The sequence below is a fragment of the Maniola jurtina genome, chromosome 10, assembly GCF_905333055.1.
Source record: "Maniola jurtina chromosome 10, ilManJurt1.1, whole genome shotgun sequence".
NCBI lineage: Eukaryota > Metazoa > Arthropoda > Insecta > Lepidoptera > Nymphalidae > Maniola > Maniola jurtina.
In genome coordinates, this window is record NC_060038.1 from 2,413,734 (window position 1) to 2,434,322 (window position 20,589).

At 39.6% G+C, this 20,589-nt stretch overlaps 1 protein-coding gene across 18 annotated transcripts in view; it reads right to left on the reverse strand.

The window, feature by feature from the left end:
* The window catches only part of LOC123869185 (ankyrin repeat and KH domain-containing protein mask), a 56,381-nt gene that overhangs the window by 24,388 nt on the left and 11,404 nt on the right, over nucleotides 1–20,589 (reverse strand). For 15 of the 18 annotated variants that reach the window (XM_045911975.1, XM_045911973.1, XM_045911972.1 and 12 more), the window contains 10 exons: nucleotides 10,973–11,138; nucleotides 9,333–9,594; nucleotides 7,322–7,543; nucleotides 6,731–6,988; nucleotides 6,000–6,159; nucleotides 5,609–5,819; nucleotides 3,533–3,746; nucleotides 2,865–3,090; nucleotides 2,333–2,644; nucleotides 1,969–2,207 (listed from right to left, as the gene is read on the reverse strand). In XM_045911975.1, the coding sequence (XP_045767931.1) occupies nucleotides 1,969–2,207; nucleotides 2,333–2,644; nucleotides 2,865–3,090; nucleotides 3,533–3,746; nucleotides 5,609–5,819; nucleotides 6,000–6,159; nucleotides 6,731–6,988; nucleotides 7,322–7,543; nucleotides 9,333–9,594; nucleotides 10,973–11,138 (2,270 nt within the window). Of the gene's footprint in view, nucleotides 1–1,968; nucleotides 2,208–2,332; nucleotides 2,645–2,864; nucleotides 3,091–3,532; nucleotides 3,747–5,608; nucleotides 5,820–5,999; nucleotides 6,160–6,730; nucleotides 6,989–7,321; nucleotides 7,544–9,332; nucleotides 9,595–10,972; nucleotides 11,139–19,259; nucleotides 19,459–20,589 lie in introns of those variants that run through there. The other 3 variants (XM_045911979.1, XM_045911966.1, XM_045911978.1) reach the window with 2 other exon arrangements.

Consider the following 20,589-nt stretch of genomic DNA (forward strand, 5'->3'; position numbering starts at 1 on the left):
TTCAAAGGCACAAGAAACAAAAACTTTGCTATCGTTTGATACATACAACTTTTCACCTCAAAAGCGAAAAAACACAAGATGTAAGAAAAATAATTATTTATTGAAACACTAAGAAATTTTTATATTCACGTATATTACGTGTTTATATGATAAACCGGTTTCTGAGTAGTTCTTCACACTTTTAGCAAGTTTCCAATCGTTAAATAATTAATTCAAAGGCTTTCAAGTATTTTTCACGCGACTTTTCCGGAACAAAGTTTAATTCAGTGTTAGACACTGATTCTTTTAATAAATGATGGTTTTCAATTATTATCACTAGAATCACTCATTTTGTTGTCAACAATTATCTACAAAGAAATTAGATTGGTATGTTGTTATTAAGATTCAAGACCTCGTAGAATTTTTTTTTTTGAGTTTTCCCATGTTTTATTTCTTTCGGAATTGTGTCATATATTAATTATTTATTTTAATTTTCTTTTATGTTTCATGTTGTGAATGTCTAAAACACATATTAACAAAAAGTAAATATTTTGAATAATAAAATAGAGAGTAAATTGTCGAAATAAAATGTATGGAATATGCAATATTATATACAACATTTCCGAACGTTTCTTGAGATGATGAATTGAAGAAATGCCAATCCAAAGCGTTCTAAATTCAAAACACTTTTTCTCACTGACTAAGCAAAACGCTGGTTTTGGGCAGCAAACGCGCCCTGTTTGAGCTAGAGAGGTGAAAAGTAATATTTAATACTTAAAACGCACATAACTCCGAAAAGTTAAAGGCGCGTGTCGGGAATCGAACCCCAGACTCTAAGAATACGACGCCGACGTCTTAAGCACTAGACTATCACTGTTGTACTTTACTTGTTGTAACTCATGTATAAACACCATCAAAAATAAGAAAAACAAAGTCCTGTTGCACAGTGGCTGATCACCTTTTACGCGGCTAAGTTCGAGAGAGTGGAAACCATTGAAGGCGGAAGTACTTTACAAAAGTTAAAAGCTTATTTTTAGGGTTCAGGTCAAATGAAAAGACACTACACAGTAACAAACAACTTTGGGTAATTGAGTAAAAAAACACATACTTTCAGCATATATCCAGTACCTCCATATGATTTTCCACAAACTCTATACAGCTTTATTGAAGACTGCTATAATGCAATGAAGAGCGAATGCATACGGCATGCGTGCGATTGTGCAGTCAAATCGAACCAAGCAAGTGATATATGCAAAATATTAATAGGTATAATGCATACATTTTGAGAACGTACTTGCCATTTTTGCTCTATACTGACAACTATCATATTAAAAGTACGGTTCATCCTAAGCTTCAGGACTAAAATCTTAGACATAGAACAAAAATGGTAAGTGCGTTCCCAAAATATATGTATACTGCAGTTTGATTGATTCGGGAACTGCTTTTGTGATGCCCATGACAAGTGACCAACAAAAATGTTATCTTATTTGCTAAGTTTTCTTAGCTGGACTTTAGCTAATTAAACATTCCCTGTCACTCAAAGTTGTGTGAGAGGTGCAAGTGAGAGGAAATAATTAGCTTCTCCATTTTCGATTTGTTTCTTTGTTGGCACAAGTTACACATTCCACCCAGTTTGACTTCAAAAGTTACACTGGCTGACGTCAGTCAGGTGTTTTCCTCGCCGCGGTGAACATGGGCAGAGTATGTTCCCCAAAAACTATCATTTGAGAAGTTGGATAGAGATGTTGCTGATGGAAAAATTAATCGTGGACACCACGGATATTTTTATTATTTATATACGGATTATAGGAATAGTTTCACTGAGACAGCTAGTGAGATAGTGCTGATTGCAGGACAGTTGAGGGAAAAATCAAGGGATTCAGCATCGCTATCAGCCTGCGCAACCTGCAACCTACTCCGCGAGTCGTCAGGCAAGCGGTACACCTATAAGCATATAGTGTAAACGACAAAATAGTGCTGTATACTCACATGGTCTTCCAGGATGTCGGGCGGGGGTGGCAGGTGGTGGTCGGAGTGCGGTGCGGCGGGGCGTTGCTTGCGCCCACACTTGTGTTTCACGCCCGCAACGCCCACGCCTGCCGGGGGCGCGGGCGCACTCACCGCGGCGCCTGCACCGCTCACACTACCCGCAGTCGCGGGCACCGCGGCGGGGTTCACGGGCGGCGCGGCTTGCGCTGTACCGTTACCGCCGCCCTGCTTCTTCCGACCTGTTTATTGGACCAATGAGTTTAGATCATGTCCTTTTAGTTGCACGTTGCAGCGACCCCACATAGTATGGGCAAAATGAAAAGCTACTCATAAATCACGGAGCATGGTTCGTGTAACTACTCACCATCTAAATAGACTTTGGCGAAGTTAGGCGGCATCTCGGCGGGCGCGGCGAGCGGTGCTGGTGGATGCGCGGGCGGATGCGCAGGCGGATGCGCGGGTGGATGCGCAGGAGGATGCGCGGGTGGGTGCGCAGGTGGCGCGTGCGAATGCACGTGCACGTGGGGGTGAGGGTGCGCGTGCACGTGAGGGTGCGGCGCGTGTGCGGGCAGCAACGCGCGCTGCGTGGGCGCGCCGGGCGCAGGCGCGTGGCTCAGGCCCAGCGCCGCCGCCTGCGCAGAGCTTAGACCTCCACTCTCCTCCGTGCCAGTGTTACCTGGTACAAAACCCACAATTTATACTTACCAAATTGGAGTGAGGTGTAACGAAAGGGTTCAAAAAAATTTGTTTAATCAATTATTATTACACTCTAAGCTCATACTCGTAACAATGATAGGACATCGATCTTTGGATCACTTTGATAGAGATGCGGCAGTAGCCTTAATGAAGAGTGCCGGAGTTATCCTCGAGCTGCGGAGGATATGCCGAGTACGCACCTCTGGGCAACATGACGGAGTGCGGGTAGTCGAGCAGCAGCTGCACCACGGCGGTGTGACCCCCCTTGGCGGCCTCGATGAGGGTGCTGGAATTGTCCTTGAGCTTGCGGAAGGGGTCGGCGTCGCAGGCCAGCAGGAACTTGACGACGTCCGCGTGTCCGCCCGCGCACGCCAGCGACAGCGGCGTGTGGTCGCCGTTCGCCGTCATGCGGTTCACGTCGGCACCCTACACGTACAATACAGATGGTGCTAAATTTTCCATTGGTCGGGATGCTTCCCATAGTTCAATCCTAACGATATTAATTGGCAGTCATTATGACTGCACTGCAAAACGCAGCAAATTCGACCGAACAATAAACAAGCTTGTCAAAATCAAATCATTTACTTCAAAGTATGACACTCTTACTTGTGTACATACACTTTTTAAAAGTCAAATAGATGAAATAGATATTGATAATAATTTAACGTCAACTTAAAACTGAAGCTACGAGGGTTCCAAACGCAAGCTGATCTGATAACTATCGTACTCATTGTAATTAATTTTCCATCCAGGTGAATAAATAAACGCTCGGTTCTGCAGCTCCTGAAAATTCCTCACTACGCTACTTTTTTGCCAAAAACGCCACAGAATGTCACGAGAAATTATTGCGTGTTTTTTTCACACATACCTTGCCAACGAGGAACTGCACGGTGCACAGATGTCCCGCGCGGCACGCCTTCATGAGTGGCGTGCGACCCCCCTCACTCTCGTGCTCCAACACTGCGCCCGTACGTAGCAGCACGTCCGCTACGTCCGTGTGTCCGTTCTCACACGCATACGTCAGCGCGGTGTCGCCCGTCTGCGTCTGCGCGTGCACGTCCGCGCCCGATTCAATCAAGTAACTGTAAATAACCAAAATGGCATGTTTTATCCTACTATATGAATGCTAGTGCGTTTGCTTGTTGGTTGTGCCCTGAAGAGGGCGGTGGACACAATTTCAAATTCATGGTGCCGTCCTGGATGACAGCGGTGCGGTCGACAGGACGCTACCATATAAATGAATAGTGTAAGGTTATTTTTAAAAATTGATTTGAGTTGTCAAAAATAATATAAAATTATTAATTTATCTAATGCAGGTAGTTTGATAAAATCGATATTTCGCTCATTCGATGTCATACAATCTGTTGCTAGGAGGCCAACAAGATTGAACTTGCATAAATACGGGTGTTTTGAAGGTTTTAGTTCAGTCTCCTTCTGAGATTCGGAGCGATATCGCATATTTTCGGTATTTGGATTGTGAACTGAATAATTAGATGTTGTGATAGCAATCACGCTCTAATTAAATTATTTATTTTGGCATTAGTTTGTTTAGATTAAAACTCTCGGATAACCTTACACATTAAACTTGTGTTTTTTTTTGTGTTGGTTTTGGAGAGGACATTCCAATAATTCGATAAAAATATTTAGATAATACCTGTTTTTCTGAGTGACGCCAATAATTCAGAAGCGGGACGTGTCTCACGTTGTCTTAATTTCGCTTTGGTATCTTTTTGTAAACAACCCACATTCGATTAAAATTTTTATTGAGTTTGATTTGGTGATTAAAATTTTTAGTTTTTTTTAATAATTTAGTATTTTGTGAATTGGAAAGTAATTTGCAATAAGTGGTTCAGATTTTGTATACATCGAATGGGAAGTTAGTCGTTTGGATTTATTGTTGACTTGATATTAAAACTGAGAGTTCGGCAGTTCAAGGGTAGGTTTTAATGATTTGACGGAGGGCAGGATAGCCCATGATTTGGATTTGACTTAGGGCAAGGAAGCCCGCGACTGACATGACAAGATTGATTAGAAACACGAGGACGTGTTAAATTCAGGACGGCCGAACTGTAAGGTTATTTTTAAAAATTGATTTGAGTTGTCAAAAATAATATAAAATTATTAATTTATCTAATGCAGGTAGTTTGATAAAATCGATATTTCGCTCATTCGATGTCATACAATCTGTTGCTAGGAGGCCAACAAGATTGAACTTGCATAAATACGGGTGTTTTGAAGGTTTTAGTTCAGTCTCCTTCTGAGATTCGGAGCGATATCGCATATTTTCGGTATTTGGATTGTGAACTGAATAATTAGATATTGTGATAGCAATCACGCTCTAATTAAATTATTTATTTTGGCATTAGTTTGTTTAGATTAAAACTCTCGGATAACCTTACACATTAAACTTGTGTTTTTTTTTGTGTTGGTTTTGGAGAGGACATTCCAATAATTCGATAAAAATATTTAGATAATACCTGTTTTTCTGAGTGACGCCAATAATAGTATACTAATAAAATATTATGGACAAGCGCGCCCTGAAGCTCCTGAAGCATTGTCTTTGCACTCACATCAGTGCCAAGAGGAAGCGTGAAGAGATGAGCAAAGCTCCCGTACAGATAAGAAAGGCAGTCACCCAGGCGCACCACACGCAGGCTTATTAGCTTGCAATAATCCCCACCCCACCCACCCCACCCACCGCTGTTGTTGAGAGTTGAGATCACACATGGAAAATTCCATCACCGCTATCGTAGAGTAACGGCTGGCATCTTACGATTTAAATACTATTGGAGTGGAGATTCCGACGTGGACTGATCTCCTAATCAGCACCAGCCTTGAGGAGGACATCTCTCACTTTGAGGAAACCGCCACAGCAGGCTAGGCGTCAGGGTTGTCTCTTGAGCTCCATATTTACAACTCCTTAGTTTCTTATAGAGCAACTCACCGGACCAGCTCTAGATGTCCCTCCTGCGAGGCTTCCATTAGAGGAGTGGAGGCGCCGAGTTCTACATCAGCGCCAGCTTTGAGGAGGAAGTCTGCCACTTCGAGGAAACCGCCGCAGCAGGCCAGTGTCAGGGCTGTCTCTTGCGTCTCGTCAGTCTGCGCGTTGATTGACGCCCCTTGGCCCAAAAGTAGTGCTACCATTTCCTCATGACCTGGAATATGAGGACACAGTGAACAAAATTATCCAGCCTTTTCAAAAAATAAACAGCTATTCAATATTCATTTCAATTTTCAATGTTGTACGTGCGTATGTTGCCGTGGGTATAACATGTGTGCTGGATGCGTGTATGGGTGCGTTGATGGGTGTGTTTGGGTCTTGTACTTGTTCTCACCTTCTCTGGCAGCTTCCATGAGCGGCGTGTACCCCTCGTCATTGACCTCCTCGATGTTGGCTCCCCGCTCCAGTAAAAGCATGGCTAACTCAACATGGCCGCCGCATGCCGCCAGCGTCAGCGGCGACTCGAAGCTGTCCGTGGGCATGTTCACCTGCACCAATAGTTACAACGGCATATGAGTATCCGGGGGTACACTAACAGCTTGTCAAAATATATAGTTTTGGGATTAACCCTAGTTATCACAATGGTGATAATAATCGTGAAAACAATACTCGAAATCGTGCTCTTAGTTGAGTTGTATGTGGATCTAGCAAGTCAGCGGATTATTATCTCAAGAAAACCCATATTATGTGATTGATGAAAACAGGTCACGATCGTTAGCAATGACGGATGCGAATGTTGGCATCATTGCACTTCGCAAGGTAAAACCTGACAAGCAATGTTGCCAGCATGACAGCAAGGGAGAAGTTATAATGAACGGTCTGTAGAGAGAGATGGTTCACTACAAGGTACCAGCTAGGATGAAGAAAACTTTCTCAAAATGCCTTGAACATTGGCAAAACAAAATCAGTAGAAATTAATGTAGCAATCAGAATATATGCCATAGTGATTACAGTTACATCACATTAGTCTAACTTCTGTAACACTATTACAAAAAAAATTGCCTAAGGATCATTGATACCCTGAGCTTGAACTCTTTGAAATGGAGGTTGAGCAACAATAGATACCTGTGCGCCCGAGTCGAGCAACAGTCGCGCGACCTCCACGTGTCCGTCCATGCTGGCCTCCATGAGCGCGGTGTGCATTTCGTCGGTCTTGTGCTCGCGATCGGCGCCCGCGGCGAGGAGGAACCGCACCATGTCGAGGTGGCCCTTGTAGCATGCGAGTGTTAGGGCAGACTCCTTGAACTCGTTGGAGTGGGTGTTGATGCCCGCGCCGTGCTCGAGGAGGATCTTAGCGACGCCCACGTGGCCTGCTGACGCCGCCTGGTGACACAAAATTGAGTTGACCTTCTTAAAAGGGCTGTGCTTGGAGAAACTCATTTGAGAAACTGAAAATTCATTAGTGATGAATTTTAAATTGATCTTCGATTTAATGTGATGGCATGGCAATAGGAATTGATGTATTACAGTTGATGCTCAGAAGTGAGCGAGTGCATGATGCCGCCTTGAGGAGTGACAGCATGCTAGTGCTCTAAGTAATTCAATAAGTGAGGGTCAGTCAGCTCATAACGCAATCAGCCTATCTCTGACTTCTTAACAGGACAGCTTCCTCTGTGATCCTACGCAGGATTCCTGCTTCATAAGAGTTCTACTAACCTCCATGAGCGGAGTGTGTCCGTTCTCGTTGTGGTCCTCGACGTTGGCGCCATTCTCGAGCAGCGCGCGCACGCACTCCTCGTGGCCGCCCGCGCACGCGTACATGAGCGGCGTGTTGCCCGACCCCGACACGGCGTTGACGTCCGCGCCGTGCGCCACCAGCAGCCGCACGATGTCCACGTGGCCCGCGCTCGCTGCCTCCATCAGGGGCGTACAGTCGCCCTGGAGACACGGAAACAACTTGTTGACCATTTTCTCCAAATAACGACTATCCATGCTTACTAACAATATCTATCACTCGAACCATTGTCATCCTAATGTAATCACCATTCAGTTACTGTCTCATTATAGTGGAGTAAACGAAGCATTTTCGTCGGAAGTCCTCAAAACAGCTCCAATTTTGATGATTTTTTTTTTAAATTCTTGTTTTTTATACATTATTTAAAATCAGAAACGTTTTGAAGCGGGGAAATATTTTTTAGTATTTTTTTATCCATATGTGCGATATTTATACACGAAGTCCAGAAAAACGCTACCTTCTCTTTGAGAAGTTGTAGAGGGGGTCAAATGCTACAAATCACCTCTGAACACTTATGGGCAAAAACCGCCCGTTTTTGAGTTATTGATCGTTTTCAGAAAAATACGTATTTGTTTCTTTTAAAATTCATTAAAAAAAAAGTAAGGCATATTGCCGACTTTTTATTTAATTTCTAAGTACTAGACATCTCAATTAATAATTGTGAATACTAAAATAAAAATAATCTTTGTAGGTTTCCCGGTTAGGGATCCAAGACTGTACCAGTTTCATAATTTCTATTGGGCTACTTCGCCAAAAATGCAATTTTTTTTTAAAGTTACAGAAATCTTTGGCCTGCAAATTATTTGCAAAGCTTCTACACATTTTCAGCTATCTAATGATGTACAAAACTTTAAAATAAGTTGAAAATTAGCTAAAAAAATGATAAAATAATAGCACAAGGGAGAAAATTCTTAACGCTTAAATTTTTTTCAAATCGTTTTTTCTTTGTTTAGAGGTAGTCTCTACTTAGAAAGAGGTAACAGTTTACTGTGAATATGTGATTTGGTCAAGTCTGATCATAAAATCGGCCACAGGATAGCTCAATTGATCGAAAGGAACGATTTGTTTAAAATTTAAGAGTTAAGAAATTTCTTCCTTGTGCTATTATTTTATCGTTTTTTTTAGCAAATTTTCAACTTATTTTAAAGTTTTGTACATCATTAGATAGCTGAGAATGTGTAGAAGCTTTGCAAATAATTTGCAGGCCAAAGATTTCTGTAACTTTAAAAAAAAATTGCATTTTTGGCGAAGTAGCCCAATAGAAATTATGAAACTGGTACAGTCTTGGATCCCTAACCGGGAAACCTACAAAGATTATTTTTATTTTAGTATTCACAATTATTAATTGAGATGTCTAGTACTTAGAAATTAAATAAAAAGTCGTCAATATGCCTTACTTTTTTTTTAATGAATTTTAAAAGAAACAAATACGTATTTTTCTGAAAACGATCAATAACTCAAAAACGGGCGGTTTGTGCCCATAAGTGTTCAGAGGTGATTTGTAGCATTTGACCCCCTTTACAACTTCTCAAAGAGAAGGTAGCGTTTTTCTGGACTTCGTAAATAAATATCGCACATATGGATAAAAAAATACTAAAAATTATTTCCCCGCTTCAAAACTTTTCTGATTTTAAATAATGTATAAAAAACAAGAATTTAAAAAAAAAAACATCAAAATCGGAGCTGTTTCTGAGGACTTCCTAAGATTGGCTATTTTACGGCTTTATTTACTCCACTATTAGTTCTTATGCCAAAATGTTGCTGTATCTGGACACAGCAGCAACTTCGTGGCCTTATTTTCCCCATCATTTATTCACCCTCCGGCAAAATGCGTGTCCCGAAAAGCATTATCGAATATTTGTTTCATACATGTCATAAAAATTAGTTCTTAACGGGTCAGTCAACATTAGTAGGAGAATCTTGTAATCTCACCTTGATACCACGGTCTTCCACGCTCGCATGCATCGCTAGCAACACCTGCGCCAGTTCGTAGTACCCCGCCGAGCACGCCAGCGACAGCAACGACTCGCCCTCCTCCGTGGTCTCGTGGACGGAGCGCCCTTCGGTGAGGAGTTTCCGAACCGTGCCTACGTCACCGTCCGAACAGGCCTCCGCTAAAGAAGGCGCTCCGTCCGCGCCGACGGACGACGCGACCGTGGGCGTCGTGCCCGTCGCAGTTGACCCGCACTGCGTGCTGAAAACGATACATTCCTTTACTAAATGACGCAAAAACAAGCATGTTGGGTATTAGAATGATTAGATCAGATAAGATCAAAGCTTCACGAATCATTGTCAGCGCTGCGCCTCAATCGAATCGAAACGAGAATCGATGACTCTATCGTAAACGATCCGAGAGGTATACAGCGCTTTTTATGTGACTCAATCTCGGATTGTCATCATAGTACATCGTCGTCTGCTAGCTTTCCACAGTCCATCCGTCTAACCGATAGTTTACATTCCAGGGAAGGACATAAGCTACTTTTGGTTCCAGAAAATCATAGTTTCCACAGGGCTTTTAAAAATCCTTAATCCACATGGACATAGTTGCGGGCATCGTCTACTTGGTACAGATCGGTATAAAGCTTGCATCCTGGAGACGCACATAGACTACTTTAGGTTCTAGAAAATCAGAAAGTTCCCAAGGGATTTTAAAAAACCTAAATCCTCCATCATCTAGTTTACTACTCGTATATTATACAGAAAGCACATACTGTCGGAAATGATATTACTAAATTATCCGAAAAAGGCTGCAGATAGCAAGGTCGTAGCTAATCGATTCTAGAATCGATTGAATCGTGAACGATACGAGACATCGCTTTCTTGTGGGATTCATCTCAAATTCATCATGAACGCGTCAACTTTCTACACGTACAAGGAAGTATGAATTAAGATCGTTTCTATTTATTATTTGATTAGAAACATATTATTGCGGTTTTGTATGAACTTGATATCAAAAAAAAAGCGGACGTTGCCCAAAAAGCCTTGATATAATGAAATATAAAACTACATTTTTCGTCAGTATGTCGTCCGCCCGTATATGGTCAAAGCTGGTTTGTTATGTTAAACATCCCAAATGTTTACAAAACAGACTCGCAATCTAAAAGCTCCTTCTATTGTTCAGTGATATATCTTCTATTCAATGTATTGGCGCTGTAATATTTGAAAGCAGACCTTCTTACCTATCGTGATGTGCAAAACGTGCCGAATTTGTTTTGGATATTTTTAGAAATGAAAATTGCATGTTATTATGTTACCGGCAACGTTATGTAGTTGTCATTCTCTGGAATACCAGGCCATTCCATGAAATACAGAGTCTGTTTCGGCAAAGTATAAAATATATAATTTATCGTTTGCCATTTCATATATTTCCTAGGCATTCTATACAATTCCTAAATAATATCCTTGGAACTGTATAACAGATAAAAAACTGAGAATTATGATGATGTTCATGATGATAACCATAGCCATGATCATCATGACTCTCAGTTTATCTGTTTTATTTTTCATGGCATGCTGATGATAATGATGACGATGCGACTAGCTACAGTGGGTCTAGTGGTGGTGGTACTCACGGCTTGTCCTGGTGGTGGTGCCGGTGGAGCGCGGGCGGCTGGTCGCTGCGCATGCGCGTGAGGGCGGCGGCCGCCTCGTCCAGTGCGCAAGACACTGAAGACGTCAGCCGCCGCAACACCTCCGGGTCCGCGAGGTGCTTGCCTTCGCCCGATAGCTTGCCGATGCCTGTGCCAAGAAAAGGGAGCATTGTAAAGACGTCTTGTATTGCAACCGCTTCTATAGCCGTATTTTGAGGCATGCTTGTAGGGATCCTTTTACTCCAAGCTGCGTAAACACTGCGCCAGTATCTATGTACCTAGTCAGTGCCGTTACGCGCATGTATGTCCCGCGCACAAGCGTACGAATTGTATTCACTTTTTAGAATTTAAATGTATGAGCTTTGCTTATTAAGAGTTTATAATATCTGTGGATAATTGAAATGAGCCCGAAGAAACACACACCTGGGTTTTGTGATGTAGTTCTACTACTAAAAGTCAAAAGTTCGTAGGTTCAAATTTCCCATTGACCTATATTGTCGTACCTATACTATAACCTCCTAGGCTTATGTAAATGTAAACCAACTTTTACACGCTGGCGGAATATTCTGATAAAAGCTCGACCGAGGAAAGAACTCTTCGACCCATTGTAAAAAAGTTAAAGTGTACCAGTGAAGTTTTAATATTTCCATCCTTTCTCATACACAGAATTCTAAAGGAAATAGAAATGGTATCTATCTACTGTCTTTAAGGTCGGGAAGGGTGCCGCCGATTTAGAGTACCTATCTATACTAATATTATAAAGAGGAAACCTTTGTATTTTTGTATTTTTGTATGTTTGTATTGAATAGGCTCAAAAACTACTGGACCGATTTCAAAATTTCTTTTACTATTACTTAGAGGGATTCTTCCGAATCCGTATAGGTTATATTTTATCCCGGAAAATAGAAAAAATAAATGTCCACCCGTGGGCCGTGCGAAGCCGGGGCGGGTCGCTAGTAAGCAATAAAATTAATTCAAAGAAACATAATATTATGATGCGTAAGTGGACTCGCCATATGCCCTCTAAGTGTCAACAGTCACGTCAAAAGTACGGTTTACCGTATGAAATAGCACTTTTGATATGACAGTTGACACATAGTGCAGATAGATACTCATGGCGAGTCCACGCAATACCAAATACCAAAGCCATAAACTGAAAATTAACTTGTAAATACCGTTTTTACGACTATTTCACGCTTCTTTACCACTTCTATACCTATTCTAATTTCTGTGGTCTTTTTCCAACCAACCCTTTGCTCGCGGGTCGTATTCCGCGGTTCACATGACGACTGACGTAAGCTGCTTTAATAATTAAATGTCAATTAAAATAGTAGAGTGAGAATGACATTTGAAAAAATAAACCTCTGTATTAAAGCTCGCTACATTGCAGTAACGACCTTCGAGGGGATTTTGAATGTGCATAGTATTGCTAGTTTGAATATCAATATAGATCCTAAATGAATGCACATAAGGATTAAAATAAAATAACCATATCTTGTGACTTTATGATTTAATATCTCGGTTCGGAACAAACCATGTCCAATGTAAATGCTAGTAGTAACTTTTTAATTGATAAATGGATTAATTCATATTTTTATTTGTACTTCGAACAATGTTATCAGTTATTATAACTTTTATTTTAAACCATATTAAGTATAGCTCATATTATAGGTACTTATTTGTAATGCTGTGTCCATTCGCAATAAAATTTGCGAGTCGGCAGTCACTTTGTACACAAAACTTACAGAAGTTCACTTACTGTGAGTGTACAAACACTGGTTTTGATCCTGATCGCAACTAAATTTTAAAGTATTCGCATCTTTTTCTTACAAATCTAATAAGAAAAGGACAGGCAATTTAATTTAAAACTGTCAAACCTCGCGACTCGACTAGGTGCCAGTCGTGAGCCTATTGTTAGTAGAGTAGCATTAAAACTTAGTCTTTAATTTAAAATTCATTTTCCGCTTTTTTTTTTTGTAATATTAAAAAGAAGAAGAAAATCATCAGAAATGACGGCAGTCACTTACTAGAGAGTTAACTTCTGCAAGTTTTATTACTAGTGGACACTTAGCTTAACAATACACTATGTCGTAAGCACAGGTCGTAGGAATGTGAGGGGATCGAATGGGCATTTGTGACGACGGCGACGTGGACGGAGTCTGGCCGGTTGTACTAGATATCTAGAACTAGAAGACCCAGTAGCTAGCAGCGTGATTGGACAGCAACACTGGCCGTGGTAATCAAGGTGGCAGTATGTCAGAAAAGGTAGTTCCGAGGAAAAAGCGTTTTATAGTTCTAATATTTTGTATTTCTGAAAAACAACCCAAATAGATAGAAGACTGTTTTGATGAACATTCCATATACCTACTTACTTAGTAATTTTAAAATATCGAAAAATATCGACTGCATTCTCGATTACCTACCACGGCAGATGATCTCAATCAACTCTGATTATATATTTATCTGACAATTTCTCACTATTGTCACAGATAGGAAACTTCAAACAAATCTCTCTGGCAGGCGTCTAATGTTTAGTGCATTTGACGTAGATAGCCCTAAAGTAGCCCCCCTATTTTTGAATGAGTTTACGTCACCATAGCCTAATATTTGACATATCGTTGATTCAGGATCAAACCGAGAGTTACCTCACTCTAGTTCACTCTGCTATTATCTAAAATGAACATTCTTTTGCATCAAGAAAACCTTTTCAGCTAATCACAAAAATTGCGATGTAGCAATGATAATCACAACTGTCGTGCTAAGAGGGCGGAACACTCGAAATTAAAATTTGCCATGAGAAAATTCTAGAAGGGAATAGGTACTTTATGGGAAACTATTTCTGAGGCCAATCTTTACGAGATAATTTATTACAAAATGACTTAGGTCAAAAAGCGATAATAACCTAGTGATCAAGACGTCATCTATTCTCGGGGTCCGGGGTTTGGTTCCGGTCACGCACCTCTATAATTTATTGAAGTTATGTGCGTTTTAGGTAACTAAATATCGCGTCTTGTTTTAACGGTGAAGGAAAACGTCGTCAGGATACCGGCCCAGATGCCTACTGTTCATAATGTTCTTAAAGTTATGTGAAGTCTGATAATAATAATCAATAAGGGTTGAGATGATGATGATAATAATGATACGTTTTAAGGAAACAAATCGTGTAAAATAATATCTCCAAGTAAAATTCCTTATATATGTATTCCAAAAAACCCGCTTTCCTCCTCATTAAAACAAACAAACACATAAAGTAAACAAACGTTGTTTTGTAGTTTTAATTTTGAGAACATCCACGCAGATATTATTTATCTGCGTATACCCATTTATGCCAATGTCTTCGGAGAAATCCTGGAGATAAAATTGTACATTGATTTAAATGGTAGGTACTCACAACATGTTTATTATAAACTCGCGACGCAAAAACCCAAAGTCTATGTATTTTGTAGTTGCTTGTTACTTCGTGGCATCGAGTCACAAACTGAGATCGATATCATGATTTCTTTTGTATAAAAGAGAGCTGCATCATCCCTAATAGCGCGAAACTTGAGATTGACAGTGTTTGTCGAAAGGAAATCCCGTAGGTAGTCTGATGGCCAAAATTAATAATGTAATTAATTTAATCTATCCGTCGTAAGTTTACTAGGCAACATTCACATTGTTATTTGTCAAAAAAGACCATACAATTTTTGACAATAAAAACGTTGCTACTTATGGGTACACACACACACATACACACAAACTTTCGCCTTTATAATATTAGTGTGATAGGGTCTTCCAAAATTCGTAAACCCACATTCACTGGTAGTTTTCATTTTGCTAACCATTTGAAATTATCAATGTAACTAAAAAAGTAGGTAAGTACCTCCGTCAAATGTGTAAGACGTCGCATCCGTGTATTTCATACAAACTCCCATGCCTGAGCGTTTCTGAAGTTTGATAAAAAGTCCATGATTTGAGTACTAGTCATCATCCCTATTGCTAAAATAACATCTCGACAGATTACAGATAAGATTCATTTATTATTATCAATAACAATAATTTCGGCCGTTAGTAAAGTTATATGCGGGAGGATTTGATGGTCTGATGCTATTTTTTCAGTCCTGTAACAGAGTGGAGTGTCGAGCTATGATCGGTTTGAGGACCCAGTTACCACATGTCGATGTTATTCAAAGGTTGTTTAGTTTTCTTGCGTAGTAACTGACTAATTGGAGATAAGATAACCGTTTATCAGATAAGGAGACAAATTCAATTAAGGCTTTCCCCCATATACAAGGAAGCAAACAATATGCACTAGCACTTTCTTCAGGGATTATTGTAAAGTAATTATGTTACTTACTTATAAACCAAGTTACGCTCAGTTTAAAATAAACTGTACTTGTCTTCGCGTATATACAATCGAATCCTAACTAATATTATAAATGCGAAAGTGTGTTTGTTTGTTGATTTGTCAGAAAAATCAAAGTTCCCACAGAATAAAAAAAAACTCAATCCACGTGGACGAAGTCGCGGCTATGGCTACTGGCTACTTTTATCCCGGGAAACCAAAGAGTTCCCTCGAGATTTTTAAAAGCCGATATCCAAGGAGGAAAGTCGCAGGCATCATCTAGCGAAATATATATTTAGAGAAAATAATGGATGACAAACTTTACTTTTTATTAACTTTATATATTCAGAGTTTGGGTACCTTCCTCTGTGGTTTGGGCGGTTGCTTGTTTGGATTACCACACACTTATTTCTGATTTCAAATTAAAAAAAAAATCAATACAAAGGTTAACTACAACAAGTCACACGTAAAACTTATCGTACAAAATCTCAATGATTTAGGACAGGATATCCAATGGACTTAATCCGTCAAGGATCTGTGACGCAGGTTGGTCGAGCTGACACGTGGTTTCCTGTGTCTAACACGTTGCAGTCATATTATTTTGTAGCTTTACAGAGGGGTGCATATTGTTATATATTCTTTGAATGCTGTGCCACACATCACTACTTGTTTCTACCTAATGTTAAGGTTTGGTTATCCCGGCGCCCCTAACACTTCCTCAGGCCTCAAGCTGAAGACTAGGCACATACCTATTGTTATAATATACTAGCTGACCCGCCGTGGCTTCGCTCGTGTAGATCTTTTGAAAATCCCTTGAAAGTGGAATTCCCGAACATCGGGAAACATCAATCAGTTTTGACCCAAAGCTCGAATATCTATTTGCATGGAATTTGAAAGGACTTTCATCGCCTTCGTGGTGAAATTTCAAAAATCAGTTTTTACCCAGAACCTACGTCATAAAAGAAAGCTACTGTTTAAAATTGTGCAAAAATTAAAACTGTGTAAAATTACAAGTATCTAGCCCCAGCGCACAAGTCTTTCCTTCTTTGAGAGATATTCGAAAATGCGAATTTAAAGGCGACTTTATCATTATACTTTAGTTAATGTAGATCATCGATCCCTTTTCCTAATACGATGATTTATGCTAAGCTATGAAAATTTTATGCAGATTCTGTAGGATGTACACTGGGACAACAATACGCATCTTTACAAACTAATTAATAGATATAAATATTTTCTAGAATATGTCTGCAAAATTTCATGGACTTTGGTTGCTTAATATTCAAATGAAATTGGAACTACGTTTGTATGAAGCGAGTGACGGAGAAACCCCTCTTAATATCAAAGAAAGGACAGTTAGGTACCGGCCATAAACAAAATCAAGGAAATGTCCTCTAAAATTGCAAACAGCAATCACCGTTAAAGCTGAACTAGTAGCGAAATATCGAAAAAGTAATTACTAATAACAGATACAAGGGCAAAGGCAAAGTTGTAGTTCGAAGCACTACCATATATTTTTTTTTCTTAGGTCTTAGTTTGGCCACTTGTTTTCCTTTATTTAAACATTATCACGTTATACATTTGGTTATTGCAATAGCTATATTGCATATGCTTAGAACACTTCATATATTTGGAGTTCTGTGGCTTAGAAGCACGGCTTCTGCGATTTGATACATCTGCCGAGCCGCCACTACCATATAAGGTTCTTACTAGCTGATGCCCGGGACTTCGTGCCTACGCTTGGGTTTGGAGTTTTAAAAATCCCGTGGGAATTCCTTGATTTTTCGGGATAAAAAGTAGCCTATGTCACTATACAGTTTAACTATACGTCGTTACTCTGTTGCGACGTGATTGAAAGATAAACCAACAAACGAACACACTTTCACATTTATAATATGGGTAGTGATTTCAGAATACGATACAAGGGCAAAGGCAAAGTTAGTAGTTCGAAGTTCGGACCACTACCATACCTATTATTAAATGTATATTTTGTACCACTACTAAGAAGAGATGCGGAAAGGTTGATCAGACAGCCAGCTTGATACTGACTTTGATATTAACAAACTTAGTAGTTACGAGTTTAAGGAAAGTTCTGGAAGTAGGTAATTATTAAGAGCAATATGGGCTCATAAATAACACGTTTTATTGATTTATTTTAACTTTATTTATTAACACTGAGTTCTGCGCAGGTATTAAAATTTTCTATTTTTAAGGTTCCATACCTCCCGAGAAAATAGAACCCTTATAGGATCACTTCGTTGTCTGTCTGTTTGTCGTGTCTGTCAAGGCCGGTCAAGAGAATCAAAAACTAAAGCGTACTTCCCGTTGACCTAGAATCATGAAATTTGGCAGGTAGGTAGGTCTTATAGCTCAAGTAAAGGAATAAATTCGAAAACCCTATAGGTATAAGTACCCTATAGGTTCTTGACAGACACGACGGACGGACGGACGGACGGACAGACAGACAGACCAACAGACTGACGGACGGACGGACAGACATACAAACAGACAGACGACAAAGTGATCCTATAAGGGTTTCGTTTTTGCTTTTGAGGTACAGAACCCTAAAAATATTAAATAATTATTTTTTGTATAATCGTACGGAATCCTTCGTGTTTCAATATGATATGGGAAGAGATTTTATAACATTAAACGGTTCGTCACGTAAAGACGTTGAATATTTGACAATTCTTTAGTATGGTGCACTAAAGAATTGAATAGATTATAACAAGTGTAAATTAAAAATTTATAACACCCCCGACGATCCAAAGTATTTGAGTTTTCCAAAACATCATTTTCAAATAAATAATTATGTATTTAGGCAACGTCCATCTTGACAGCTTGACATTTGTCTATTGACATAATATTATGAACCTAACGGTTATCTAACCTTCTTTTCTACAAGAAAACTAGAAAAGAGCTGATAACTCTTAAACGGCTGAACCAATTTTTTTAGATTATAGCTAAGAACACTCTCGATCAAGCCACCTTTCAAACAAAAAAAACTAAATTAAAATCGGTTCATTCGTTTAGGCGCTACGATGCCACAGACAGATACACAGATACACAGATACACAGATACACAGACACACAGATACACAGATACACACGTCAAACTTATAACACCCCTCTTTTTGGGTCGGGGGTTAAAAAGCGTTCCATTGATATAGAATTAGTAGGGTAAGTTAAGTAAATGGTTTTAACATAAAGGTTGGGCCACATGATTCAAACATTTTTTTTTAAATAATTTTTTATCTTATCCCATGCAAATTAATTTTGAATCTCGAAATGATGTTCCGAGTTGAAGTCACCTTTTTTTTTTGTTATTTTTCTATTTTACCGTGGACGGTGCGAAATTGTCTTTTAATCATATTCAAGTCCCTAGATTGAACTCTAAACTCCGTTTCATTAGTATTAATGCAGTCAACAATGCGTTAAATGCTGTTGAAAGAAACTTCTCTTTCACGCGTTAACATTAGGATTACTGAAACTATTACTTGCCTAGTTCAAAGAAACAAGACCAACCATTTCATTTCAACTATAACCCACCGATGTGGCCCTACCTTTATGACACCGCAACATGGAGCGGGCGAGCGCAGGAGTTGATTTCAACCGCGTGTTAAAAAGTAAATAAAATTTGCAAAATATGATATCATTTGTTGAAATATTGATTGAGATAGCTAGAATATCATAAACAAACACTATACACACTAGTCTTATCGAAAAACATTGCGCAGTTAAAGAGAAATGACGATGAGATCCCGGCTAGTAAGTATGTAGGTAGTTCTGAAAACTTTTGTCACATGTGCATGGGAATTTAGCAATAAATATAATGAGAGCCAGCACAAATCCTTAAACGCCGTGGTGATTAATTCAATATCCGGCTAAAATATGTAGCGTAAATATAGTTTTGGCCAGAAAGTTATGAATGTAACAATCACTTACCGATGCTAGCTGGTACTGGAGATGCTTAGCATCTTTGGGGTACTCCGTTGACTACATCACAGGCGGCAATGGTAATCGCGGTTTTCAAAATTAACTTGCCAAAACTGATTAATTCACACCGCGCCTAATTATGTGCGAAAACTAATAAGAGTGTTAGATTTGATGTGCGTTACACGCGTTGTGGAAAGACGTTTGACAACTCAAATGTTTTGAACGTAGTTGGCGCTATAGGCGCACGTTCGGAAATTGTGACGTATTATATGCATAGTGCATGAATTTTGTGAAAGAACTGCTATATTTGCTCTATGACTCAACTTTCATGTCAAAAGCACGATTTAATACGCGGTGATTGGCCCACACTCGCACACTATAGGCAGAGTTAACTATGATGAGTGTTGCTAGAAGAATATCATAAATTCAGCAAGTCCCAACAATTTTTGCGATTGTAATTATGATTGATGCAGGTTTTCAGTGGGCTCGATTACGGTAGAGTGACAGCTAGTGTATTGGCCGACACTAGCTCACTATTGGCACTACACACACTACAGTGCATTGTTGCAACAAGAATATGATAAGTTCAGCTAATCACAACAATTGAGATTGTAATAATGATTGACAATGCAGGTTTTTCGGAATCGACTATATACTTACGACCGGTTTCATTAAAAAGTATTTTTTTTTTTATTACTTACCCTGTCGCGCTAGGTCACGTTTATGCGACACGAAGTAAGGGTTGCGTTTATTAAAGCTGGTTTGCCTACACAACGTGATTTTATTATCTACTAGCTGATGCCCGCAGCTTCGCCCGCGTGGATTAGTCAGATCCCCTGCAGCATCAGGATTGAAGAGTTGGACTCCAAATTTTTTATGAAACAATGTCGCAAAGTTCCTCTATCGATTAAAAAAGAAATGACGCAAATCGGTTCAGAAATCTCGGAGATTTCGGTGTACATAGGTAGAAAAACACAACTCCCTTTTTGAAAGTCGGTTAAAAAAGTAGCCTATGTTACTCCCTGGTCAATTCTCTACTTGTCTGTGAAAATCCCGTCAAAATCGGTTCAGCCGTTCCCAAGATTAGCCTTTTCAAACAGACAGACAGACAGACAGACAGACAAAAATTTTAAAAACGTGTGATTCAGTTATAGTATCGTTCAAATAACCATATGACCTTAATATGTGGTAGTTATTTCGAAATTACAGACAGACACTCTAATTTTATTTATTAGTATAGATTCTACCTAAGTTTAGAGTTCGTTTACATAGTTTTCAGGAGATCGATTATTCCCTGACGTCAGCAGAGGTCGGCCTTTGCGCCTTTAATTTTTTTTTT